Consider the following 13573-nt stretch of genomic DNA (forward strand, 5'->3'; position numbering starts at 1 on the left):
ACCCATTCTACTTTGAAGACACAAGTTATCTATGGTGGTTACATCCCTCAATATCTTCTGATAAGACCTGACTGTGGTTTGACTATGAATGTGTAAAATTACCATCCTTCCTGACAGTCCTTTGAAGCCTTTTGCTCCTCTTATGTTATCGTCTTGTCCAGATTCACCCTGTAAAATAAATGTGATAGCCATCTGATTAGGGAATTACGTCCAAGATTATCAAATTTAAACAACCAGTATATCCATTCATAAGATTTATCACATAATAGGTAATCTAGTCGTATTAGTCTAGGCAGCAGGGACTGTGTGGGGCCAAAAGGTCAACAAAAGTGACATATCCATTGCAGCTGCACCTTTGAAGCCCCATTCCTCTCTATGAGCGTGAGATCTAGAAATCAAGTATGATAATAATTGGCAAGTATGTCTTTTTCTATGCACAATTACACAATACTATAACAACAATACAGGTCTGAAAAAATATTTAATCTCCTTGGCTGATTTAGATCCTGGGGAGACAACTTTTGGCAGCTAATGCCTGTTTAATTCATTGATGACAAATCAGGGCCTTAAGAGATAGCCAGGGTTAGTAATTATCCCATTTGTCCCTTTTTCATATTTGTAGCTTCAAGGAGAGGATTTTTACCTTTGCAGAAATGGTAAACCTATTAAATCAGTGTTTGTCAACCTTGACCATTTTAATATGGTCTTCTTCAACTTGCAGAATTCCCCACTGAGCATGTAGCTGAGGAATTCTGTGAGTCCACACATTTTAAAATGGCTAAAGTTGAGAAGCACTGCTTTAGATAATTAAGACAATTCTTTCATTTAGTTCCTGCGGTATATTTTTCAGAACCATGTTCCTAGTTTTTGTCAGGTAGGTACCTACCGAGCTTTGGGTCCACCCCCCCCCCCAAAACCCTAGGAACCACTTGCAGAACTTCCAACACACATACCAGATCTCTAGTTTAGGTAATTTATTTCTGTGGCATGCTTCAATAGCATAAGATATTTGCTTTGTAGCATGATCTTGGATTCCCAAGCCACATAGCCTGTTATACATTGAACAAGATCTATCGCCCAGAAGTGTCTACAGCAGAAGCAAAATATAAAAATGGTGAGTGTGTGTGTGTGTGTGTGTGTAAAATATAGAGAGTATTGATTATGGAATCACAGTTGCTATCCTGATTTTTTTTTGACACCCCCTCTACTGCTTTAGACACTCTTGCTTATTACATTCATGGATGCTAAGATTTTTCTAGTTCTAAGTAATTATCTGCAGTCAAATAAAACAATCACACATACACATGTATAATGCAATGCAGTACAATGTACTCCATGTACACATTATATTTTTGAAAATAAACTTACATGATCTCCTTGGAAGCCTTTTGATCCCAAGTCACCAGGAGGCCCTTTGGGTCCTGTATTGCCCTAAAGATGTATGATACTTAAGTTTATTTGTCTCAAAATTCATGTTAGATTGAATTACAAGTGCTTTTATGTTGAGAAAGCATTTCACTTTAATAATAACAACGCCATACTATAACATGATTGTATCAGTTTGTTTTTTCTTGCACTTTTCATGCTTAACCTTATGCTTGTGTTCTGATGTTTGGTGCAAAAACCACTATATGAAAACTTAAAGGAATGCAGAATTATTCTATAAACATCCAGAATCGAAAAACCACCACTTCCAAAACCAGATCTATCTTCTAGTAATTGATATTTTCCCCTCTTTTAGTGACCAGCTTTCTGGCTTCAGTGGAAAAGAAAATAATTGTCAGCTTTGGAGATGTTTAAATTTGGTTTCCTGTTTTTACGATCATTTCTTGAGGAAAAAAAAGAGGATTTAAACCCAGCAGACCCAAGCCACTTTGGATCCATTTCTAGAAAGCATTCCTTTGTCTTTTGATGAAACGCCTCAAACAACCAGCCTGTGTTTCCATGGAGAACAGGTCCACAATATCCCATAAATATTCAGGCATCATATATAAATGCACAATTTTATAGTAAAATTAAAGGCCTTTCTTTACAAATGTCTCCAAGCTGCTACTATTTAGCACCTTCAAAATCAAACAATTTGGGGATAACGACTATCTTGAGTTGTGTCTTGCATTGTTCTGTCTGCAGCATCAGCAGATGTCAGCAAAACCTGGATGCTGACTGATCCCAAACTGACAAATCGATGGAATTCTCTGTCCACTCTCCACAGCTCACTTCTCCTATAGCTGAACAAAGAATATATCTCTGAGCAGCTAGCCATTTGCATAGAAAAAAAATACACCATAAGTACTTCCATCATGCTATTTTCTTATAAAAATAAAAGGCTTAGAAAATAAATCTTAAAAATGACCGGAAAAAAATGAAAGACACAAAATAAAAAACAACAATGAAAGGAATCTAGCTTAAAATCATACCACCTGATAGATATTTCCATAACTTTTGACTCTTACAATCTTTCCGTATTTTAACCATGCTCATTCGATTCTTCAAACACTGCTTCTTGTTTTCAAATTATTCACATTTCTCTTTTTTAGGATCACATCAACTCCATTCAGTCACAACAAAGCTCAGTCTTCCCCTCCTCAGACCCTTTTACTCTTTCTCTATGTAGTTCTTTGCAATTCAGTCTTTACTCTCTCTACATGACAACAGTACTTCAAGAGACTTCTTTCGTATTGCTCACTCATTTTGGTATTTAGTCCAGATTCATCTACTCCCATGCTCATTCTTGACCCTGCCTCCTCTTCTTTTACCACTCACACTTCAGAAAACAAAGCTGAGAAAATACAAAGCTGGAGAGAAAGATAGCTGGCAGCAGTATCCACGAAGTAGTCAGCAGCATCAAAATATTGGACACAATTGACTATCAAAACCCCACTCCTTTTTAACATGGATAAAAAGGAGTATGGCGTTGATTGTCTAGTTGCACCCACCATTTTAATATTATTGAGTGCCCCAGGAAAGTATCTCATGGAGAATCAAGAAAAGCATCTAACCTCATCTGAAAGAAAGATTTTGGCAGGGACAAACCATTGAGCTTCTGAAAAGTTATACAAATTGATTGCCTTAGTGGCACGCACTAGAGTTTTTCAAGTACCAATGAATACACCAGAGATGTCTGAATCTCAAGGCAAAAACATTTTTTTTGTGTTTGCTGATTTTCAAAAGTAATACAAAATAAGATTTTTAAATATTACCATTTTTCCGGGTTCTCCCTTTTCGCCTTTTAGTCCTGGAAATCCAAGTGATCCCTAAAAAATAAAATAAGTTTGTGTATTTATGTGTTTGTATGCATGTATATATATATCACTGAGTGAAAATAAATACTGACACACATATATGGACACATATACACCCCTGACACAGAAGAAAATAAGAAATAACTTTTATTTACCTCTTCCCCATGAATTGCATCAACTCCATCAGCCCCATCCTCTCCCTGAGAGAATGAGACCAGTTAGTATCAGCTCAGTATTCACCTGTTTATTATCCAACATAATAATACCCGTAGAAGTTAAATATATGTGAGTTTCAGAAGGCGACCATAACTAGTGAAAGATTGTCAGTTATTACATTTGCTTTTTACCTATCACCTTCACCTGAATTACATTTCCTAACATATTTTGAGTTTTTTAATATTATGCTTGCCAGAATTTCATATATTTTTTTGGGACCCAGACCTTTCTGTCTTTCTCACCATAATGATCTAATGCCTTAGACTAGAAATTAACTTGTTAAACTACAGTAATTAAAATTTTGCACACATTAAATATTTTCTTACTATACCGTTTCTCCATGCAGTCCTCGTTGACCCTGAAATATTTAAATAACTATGCATTAAATCATAAAACTAATACAACACACACATATTAAAAGAAAAACAAAACAAAAGATCAAAAGGAAAGGATGGGTAAATTCTTACTTTTCGTCCCCTACTGCTACATTGACCTATATCACCTTTCTTTCCCTGAATTCCAGGGATTCCCATGGGACCCTGAAACAGAAAATCAAATCACATGTTATGTAACTAATCAAATATGTACTTACCCTACATGATGAGGAATTAATTCAAATATTACACAATTTACCTGCTCTCCATCATCTCCGGGATATCCTGGATGTCCCGCAAAACCAGTTGTGCCCTGAAAATATAAATTAAAATTGTAAATATTGAAATAATTGATGTATTCAAGTGAAAATCTTTATTCCAAAATGGCAAACAGGATACACTAATGGTCTGTGATGAAGAGAAAGCTGCTAGCATTACCCTCTACACTTAACATGATGGACTTTTGTTAGAGAAACAATTTTGGGGTTTTTTTTGACACTCCCATTAATGCTCTTGCACATTTGTTTTATTATGAAAGAATAAATGTAAAGAAATAAATGTGAAGAAATAAATGTGAAGAAATGTATATATATATATGTGTGTGTGTGTGTGTGTGTGTATGTATGTCTGTGTATGTGTGTCTATGTGTCTGTGTGTCTGTGTGTCTGTGTATGTCTCTCTCTGTGTGTGTGTTGTTTATATATCGATACCTAACAATAAAACTGTAGTACTGCTTCACTAGTCCCAAGTGCTAGTGTTATACTCTTTTTATAATTTTTATTTTTGCCTATCCTGATAATTTTCCACAATCTTAAATTTTTAATTGAAGTGAAGTTGTCAGTGCAAGTCTCTGTCATACTGGGATCAGAATTAAGTGATTCATAATATATTTACCTTGGGCCCCTTTTCTCGTCTTTCTCCGCGGGGTCCTTCTTCCCCCTCACATCTACACAATATGCAGCAGCACTTTCGCTCAGCAATTTGGTCCTTGAAGAGAAGACATTATGATTTTATCTTTAGAAAATTTGGTTTGTTATAATTACTTATGAGTGTTATAACTGTTGCTTTTATGTTGATTCTTAGAGAGGTCTACAGCATCCAAGGCTTTCACCAAAATGACAAAAGCAACATTCATCTATACAGATATGATGCAGTTTCATGACACACATTATAAAAGTTGCAGTATTTGCAGTTTTGCAAAGGCAAAGTTCCCTTTGCCATTTGCTCTCCCTTGCCCTCTTCTGTGGATGCTTTTTGTAATCATGTTATGCTACTCAAGAAAAGAAAGGATCCTTTAGGTCTCGAAATCTAATCCATTGGTTCTCTCTTATGAACTTACCATGTACTGAATGATCCTTGTGGCCACATTTTCTGTGTCAATTGATAATTGAGTGTTATATCCAAATCCCTTTCCAAACTCAATATGCTGAAGTTGATCAATATTTTTGGTTCCTTCCAGGGCAACAGTTATGAGTCCATCTAGTCCTATTTGAAACAGTGATTATTAGCAATAACTTTTTAATATCTGCTTCTTGGGTTATTATAAATTATTCCTTTTCACATTCCTGTGAACAGTTGGACACATGTACCAAATATAAATATTGCAGAATAATTCAGGTAGCTAAACATAATCAGGAATAAAAACTTCCAGTCTCCCCCCCTGTGTTTGATATAGCAATGGAACTAATTTTTAGACATGCATAACTGTGACTTTAAAAGGGGTAAAAAAATTAATTAAAAGATTGCGTTGAACAGGGGCGTCAAACTGCTGGCCCGCGGGCTGGATGCGTCACACCGAAACTGCGCCCACCCCATTGCTGGCAATGGGGAAAAAGTCGTGATACATCACGACATGTCACGTGATGTTGCGAGTTTGAAAACCCTGGCATAGAAGCACATATAACTGAGGACCCGTGCATCCAAAATTCATACTTGTGTCCTGGGCCAGAGTAAATCCACTATTCCCTGCCCCTTGAACAAATGTATTGTGTGTATAGTTATGTGTGCTTTATCCGGGGGGAGGGGTGTTGTGTCCTGGGCCTGCTGCGGCAATTCAGCAGGCCCAGAAATGTTGCAAACGGTCCTGGGCAACCTAAAAGCTGCCCAGGACCAGACTGGTTGGTGCCGGTCTTGTGCGCATGCGCAAGGCGTGAAAGAGGGTGTTTGTGATTGGTTGGGTTTGGGAGACTATAAAAGGCCTACGCGCCTGTTTGCTGGCCGAGTGGTACAGTGGAACGAATAAAGAAAGAACTTGGTTAACAACTTGTGTCTCGCTTCAATGCCACGAACCCCAATACGTAAAACATACAATGGTGGATATTTGTTTAAAAATAATAATAACACATGGAACAGTGACATGGACACAGAATGGATAACTGAAATTGTTGAATCCTTCTAATATGGTAGAAATTGTGTTGAAATTGTAAAATCTTTTTGCTAGATAGGACAAGAACAAGATCTTTTACAATGCTGTTCATCAGATGAAAATCCTTCATTAGAATTTGTTACCATTCTTTATTACCAAAGAATTACTTCACCTTTTGTCTTAAAATGTAAAACAATTTGTTCTTTCAACTGTTTAATTAAATATTTCTAGTTTCCTGAAATATTTTCTAGATAAAGTTATTTTAGGCTAACCAAGGAAGGGCAGATGAGAACTTGCAAACCTGAATTTGAACAAGGAAGAATTTTGGAATAATAATGTAAAGTATTACATTTGATTTTCTGATTACCTTGTATTCTAAGTTCTTCAGATTTTTGTCCAAGTGTTATTATATTATCATCCAAGCCATCTGAGAAAAGAAGTAATACCTAAAAAAGGTTAAGAACAATGAAATTAAAATAGGGACATAGACCAAGGGAACCAAAACAAGAACCATATGGTATAACACAGATTCATTCATTAAATAGTTTGATGAGCTTTAAAGAGAAATGTATACATTTGGAGAAATGTAGATGCACTTAGATAAACCATCATTGATAAGGATGACAAGAAAACATGTTTCTTCTGTTGAAAATTATTTAAACGAAATATTGGAAATAGGAAAAAACACAATAGATAAGAAGAAATAATTGTCAAACCAATGCACAGGCTGAGTGTATATAAAGCCATTTATAGTATTAAAGAGAGATAGATCCTTTGAAATATCCATAAGTAGTTTTTGAATTAATTAAAATGGAGATCAAAAGTGAGCAAAATCAACTTTAATTAAAGGATTGTTCAAGAAAATTGATTGGCATATAATATTTTCAGCCAATGGGAATTTCTTGCATTTTTGCCTTCCAACATCATCATCATCATCATCATTATTATTATTATTATTATTATTATTATTATTATTATTATTATTATTATTATTATTATTATTATTATTATTATTATTATTATATTCCCACGAATGAAGACAAATATATGTGTCTCAGGATAATGTTGCAAGATCAATCTTAGATTAAACTAGTCCTGGTGATTGATCCAGATTCAATCTAGCAATATATATTCTTTTAACTGTTCATTACTTCACTATAATAAAGTTTGCAGAAAACAATAAAAAATTAATAAATTCGTTCTATAACATAATTTCATTCAACCTGTAAAATATAAATGAGCTGAATTTATTAAAGGCTGTTCTATAAATGTTCCAATTTTCTCAAAAAGTTTTAATCAAATCTCTAGCTAAGGGTCATTGCAACCAGAAAATGTAATATACAGTATATCAAAATGATTACAATTCCTCTACTTTGATTTATGCAATGCAATTTTAAGAGAGTATGAAATTATTAATTAAATAAACTTAAATTATACCAACTTAAATAATGTTGATATCTGATATAATGCAATATTTTAATAGAAACTATTAACATGAAAATAAATTACCGTGTTTCGATTTTTTATGTCAGTCACATTTTTAACTGAATTCCAAATACTGTCCAAGAAGTCGATGTTGAGCTGAGATGGTCTGTTGAGCACAATGTTTTTGAGTTCTTTTACTATATTTGTGTCATCAACATGATGAATTTTTTTCTGGAAGGATTTTTCTGTGTTTTCTACTGAAATAGTCACACTGAATTGTGCTTTTTTATCCTTAGAGCAATTTGTACTGCTTAAAGACGTTAGGCCTTTTATAATATCAGGAAGATGAATCTCCAAATGTTGTTGCTTACTGAATAAATTGTCCCCTGGTTTCTGAGATGACATATCAAATCCAATAATAACATCTACAAAACATGCTGTTTGGATGAACACAAAGGCAAAATATCAGAAATAAATAAAAACAAATTTGTTAAATTCAAGCAGATTCTGACAACAGTTAACACTGTAATAGAATTGATTGCTTTTTATTTCTTGAGGGGTTATCTAGATCAGGGCTTTTCAACCTTTTCACAGATTGTACCACTTTTAGGACATGATAATATTTGAGTATCACCAGTGCTTAGCAAGGTGTCAAAAACTTAATACTAAAAAATAGGGGGGGGGGGATTTTGTATTTTACTGTTTAGATTCATTTGTTATAGAAATGGCTAATTTATAATATTATAGAAAAATAAAAAGTTGAGGTTCAATGTTAATGCTTCCTTCTACTGCAACAGAGGAAGTCTGTTCTTTTTCCCTTCTCCCCCTCACTTTCCCCCCCTTTTTCCTCCCAACTATGTCCTACTATTTGCTTTAGTATGTTTGTATTTTATTCTATAATCTAATAAAATATTACAAACTGTAGGAAAAAAAGGAAAAAAGTACCAGTTTTAATTTCTTCGTTGGCTGTTCCTTTGCTGAATCACTTTCCCTTTGCACTGACAAATGTATGATGAATTTAACCATGTTTATTAATATGCACCACTACCAGCTAGCTCAGGGGTCTTCAAACTTGGCACTTTTAAGACTTGTGGACTTCAACTCCCAGAATTCCTCAGCCCTCATGGCTGGTTGAGGAACTCTGGGAGTTGAAATCCACAGGTCTTAAGGTTGCTAAGTTTGTAGACCCCTAAGCTAGCTGGTTGGTCCTTCTGAGCTCTCCTTTCACAGTGTAGTAAGAATGCACCCCCCATCCCTCCCCTGTACCCTTAAAGACACAGGAATCAAGTACAAAGCAAGAAAGGCTCACAAAATAAAGAAACACATAAACTCCAGGATGTGTGTGTTTTCTTTAAGCTGCCTCAGGCATGTCACATGTCACATGTCACAATGTTGTAACTAGAGACTGAAAGGCTCTGGCAAATGCACTAACCTCACAAAATAATTTCTTCTTAAAAGTTTTTTTAAAATAGATTTTTCTTCTTACTGATATTTCACAACTGATTTCTCAATAGTTTGTGAATTTTACTTTAGTTTAATGCTGGCATTGTTATTTTACTTAGATGATTTTAAAATTTATCCCTAGAAAATCTATTAGCTTCAAAGCATTCTCAAATCAAGCAATGGAGTATAATTGGCTTGACTGTAGTAGGAAAAATGATTAGAATATAAATAATATATTCATTGAAACATTGAAAAAATGCATGTTATCTACTTAGTTACATTAGGCATGAGAACTATGTGTATGGATGCAAAATAAGTTTTTTTACTTCTCCTTAACGAGATCTCTTTGCCTTATCCACTCTTTCACTCTGCAGTCTGGAATGCTTTGAAAAGAAAATCAGAAAAGAACAAGGTCCTTTTTGCAGGCAGAGAATTAATCACATGGACTTCTGGATTTTGTCCAACAAACCAAATAACAAAAGAGATGGTTACAATTAGCTAGATGACAAGAAACAAATATTAGCAACTAAAATCCATTATGATGTAAGTAACCAAGCATTTATTTTAACTGAATGGAACTTACTTGCTTCAGTAGTCTCTTTACAAATTTCCTTATTTATGTGATTTACAAGACTTTTTAGATCACTGTAATGGTCAACCTTATATTTTCTATTTGGAGAGTTGGTAATCTGCAGAAGGTTTGCATCAGTCACATTTCCTACTGCAATTGCATGGATTTCCACACCTTCATCTCTCAGATCTTTTGCTGCTTGAGGAAACTCATCATCTGATCTTCCATCAGTGAATATGAACAATTTTTGGTTAATACTTCGAGCTACTCTTTGTTTGCTGGTTTTGAAAAAGGTTTTGACTTCTTTGAGGGCATGTCCAATCAATGTGGAACCCCCTGTGATCAGTGACATATTAGTGATTTTACTATATAGTTCTGGTAGGTTTTGATAAGCGCCAAGCTGGAATACTTCTTGAAGGGTATTACTGAATTGGGCCATGCCAACTAGAATATTGTCTTTATTAATAATTGACTTAAGCAAGTTTATCACAAAATCCTTTACACTCTTCAGTTCTTTGTCCGGGATACTTCGGGAATCAGTTAGGAAAACAAGTTCTGCTTCAATGTCACATTCTACAAAAGGAATCCAATAAAAAACATGATATTCTGCTTCAGTATTGCACCAAAAGAACAAAAGGAACCACATAGGACAGGTTAAAGAGAATATGAATCTCAATTTGCACAAGTCTATTATTTTTTTTAAAAGAGACCAGCCAGTAGATCACCTTAAGAATCTATAAGCCTGCAGAATTTTCCCCATGTTGTGGCAGCTCCATTTCCTTTTTCTTGAGTCTGTCTGGCATATATCATGATGTTTTGTAATCAGTATGCAGTCGTCCCTCTTGTGTTTTATTTACTTGAAACTAAGCATGTAGCTCATCTATCTGAATAGGACTACAAAGAATTTACATTTTTATTGCAAAAGATTATTTTTTCCCACTTTTTGAGAAAAAGGAAAAGTTTGCAAGCTTCCTGTTGTCCTTATCTTCAAGTAAATTAATATAGATGACATCAACATGTTTTATAGTAATATATGGCAATAGGATAAAACAGATTTCAAACTGAAACATGTCTTGGACAATTATGGAAACATTTGAATTGTCTTCATCTCAATACCTTTAGGTTTAAGGGCCCCTTTGTCTGCTCTCAGATTATTTTATGAATAAGTATAGAAATCTAAAAATATGAAATTCTTTGCCTTTAAAATGCACTCTACATGGGGCTGCCATTGAACATGACACGGAAGTTACAACTGTTCCAGAATGTAGTGACACATGGAGTGTTGGGTGTTCCTAGAGTCACCCATAAGCTGCACTGGCTCCCATTTTTCTCTGGGTACAATTCAAAGTGCTGGTTATTATCTTTAAAGCCCTACATGGCATGGGGCCAGGTTATCTGCAAGACCCCCTCTCTCCACCAGAGGGGCCAGGTTATCTGCAAGACCCCCTCTCTCCACCAGAGTGAATAGGATCCCTTCCCTTAAATACTGACATCTTGCGGGAACTTGGAAGCATGCATTTTCTGCTTTAGGCCCTGCATTATGGAACACCCTCTCCCCTGAGATCCAACAGGCCCTCTCCCTCTATCTTTCCATAGAGTACTTAAAACCTGGCTCTTCCCCCAGGCAATTGGGATAGGGTGATGTGAGGATAAAATGGGAATGTGGGTGCATTGAGAAGTAGGGCTGCAGTGCCAGGTTTTTCTATTTTTATTTTTATTGCTGTTGGTTTACATACTGTTACATTGTTTTATACTGTTTTATTGGCTATAAGCCACCCATAGTTATTTTAAGATGGGCAGCTAAATGGTGTAGGGTTTCCTGCCTGAGCAGGGGGTTGGACTCAATGACCTCCAAGGTCCCAACATCATCATCATCATCATCATCATCATCATCATCATCATCATCATCATCATCATCATCATCATCATCATCATTATTATTATTATTATTATTATTATTATTATTATTATTACTACTACTACTACTACTACTACTACTACTACTATTATTACTATTAAATCATATTTATTTAATTTTCATAGAAATAACTGATACAGATATAAAGAATTAATGCATGATGCCAGTGCTTAACCTTTTGTCACAACATATGTAAATAGTGGTCACTGGGCCAGCAACAGGATCTGGGACATCTTGCACCGAAATACTTTCACTTTAATGTAATTGGAAGTAGCATCTTGGATAAAAGCTTGGGGATTGACTATTCACATTTGGAATTGGCAAGCTTAAAATATTACCTCATGCAGATTTAGCCCAATATCTTGTGTGTGTGTGTGTGTGTGTGTGTGTCTGTGTGCATGTGCATGCACACCTTTGAGTCAGTGTTGACCCCTGGCAATTATTTTCTTGGCAAGCTTTTCAGAAAGGATTTACCGTCATGTCCTTCCTAGAACTGAGAGAAAATGACTAGCTCAGGGTCACCCAGCTGGCTTTGTGCCTAAGGCAGGACCAGAATTCATAGTCTCCTAGTTTCTAGTCTGGTGCCTTAAACATTACATTAGATTGGTTCTCTTAACCAATATCTTGCAACGTCTTACTACTCTGTATTGTACATTCACCATCTTGAGCAGTTTATAATAATAATAATGGTGGGATGTAAAGAAACAAATAAATATATTACAGCTATTAGATAGTTATTTATTTAGAAAAATACACCATATATAAGGAAAAAATAGACAATATATTACCTGGTCTTGAATCAATACACAATTGGTTTGACAGGTCCGTGGATATGTTTTGCAGTCCCTCAAATGATGACATGTAGAACCAGTTACTTTTTGATCCAGCCATGATTTCAAGTTCCTCAGGTTTTGCATCTTTTATTCCAATGGCATAAATAATAGTTCCTTTCTTTCTGAGTTCATTTGAAATGCTATCAAGTTTTGCCCTATCATGAGATTCTCCATCTGTTATGACCATAAGAACTTGAGGGACACCTTGGTGTAGGCGGCTGCCATTCTCTTTAGTTAAAAGACCTTTTGAGAGCTGAAGAGCTTTTGCCGTGTATGTATTTCCTTCTAAAAGTACATCATTCTGAATAAATTGAATGATATCTGATTTTTTACTATATGTATTTAGCTTGAACATAATTTCTGGATTATCAGAATACTTCATTGCTCCAAACTGAACATGATTTATACCTACATAAGATTTATTCACAATGCCAATTATGAAGTTTTGCACAAGAGCGTAGTTAGTTCCACCAATACTGGTAGAACTATCAATTACAAAAACCAGATCTAAACGGTTTATCCTTTTGCATTCTGTAAAGCAAACAAGACAAAATAAAAGCATCATTAAAAAAAATCATATTGCCACATATCTTTACTCCTACATTCATGTTCCTTTATAAACAAAAAGTGTGTGAATTCTCATTAATGCTATGTTTATTATAAATAGGTTATCTTGCTGATGTGCTAATGCTTCATTTATTTGAGAAAGAATCTGATTGTTTTATAAAGTTAACATGCATTTCTATATGCATTTTTACTGAAACAGTGGGGTTCATCATAAGATAAATATCAAATGAAATTTTCAAGAGTTTTTTTTTTTTTGATAATATTTTCTTCAATTCTATTTTTAAAAAAAATCAATATCCAGACTAGAGATCATTGGAAAAAAACTGCTCTACTGTAATGTATTTTCAATCAGGGGCTTTTTTGTTGCTACACTTTAAAAATTAAATTAAATTAACTGAGTTTCCATTTTCTATTATTTTATTATAAGAATGGCACAAACATTTGTATCACAAGATCACTGCAAAGAAAATTCACTCAGCCATGTTCCCTCTCATATTAAACAGTTTATCCACCATTTGACAATTATCCTGCAGTATTGCAGGTAAAGACAACTTTTATTTATCTTCTCTTTGGGTTAGATTGTGAATCAATTATTAGTATGTAGCAGTCAATAAAATAA

The 13573-nt window shown here is 34.7% G+C and overlaps 1 protein-coding gene across 1 annotated transcript in view; it reads right to left on the reverse strand.

Moving 5' to 3' along the window:
• The window catches only part of LOC107286068 (collagen alpha-6(VI) chain), a 78707-nt gene that overhangs the window by 31761 nt on the left and 33373 nt on the right, over positions 1-13573 (reverse strand). The window contains 14 exon segments of the mRNA XM_029283820.1: positions 103-168; positions 1369-1431; positions 3201-3254; positions 3398-3442; positions 3790-3816; positions 3926-3997; positions 4092-4145; positions 4727-4819; positions 5172-5317; positions 6565-6643; positions 7707-8059; positions 9649-10209; positions 11774-11787; positions 12375-12918. Coding sequence (XP_029139653.1) covers positions 103-168; positions 1369-1431; positions 3201-3254; positions 3398-3442; positions 3790-3816; positions 3926-3997; positions 4092-4145; positions 4727-4819; positions 5172-5317; positions 6565-6643; positions 7707-8059; positions 9649-10209; positions 11774-11787; positions 12375-12918 — 2171 coding nt within the window.

The sequence above is a fragment of the Protobothrops mucrosquamatus genome, unplaced genomic scaffold, assembly GCF_001527695.2.
Source record: "Protobothrops mucrosquamatus isolate PMUCROS unplaced genomic scaffold, P.Mucros_1.0 scaffold243, whole genome shotgun sequence".
Lineage (NCBI taxonomy): Eukaryota > Metazoa > Chordata > Lepidosauria > Squamata > Viperidae > Protobothrops > Protobothrops mucrosquamatus.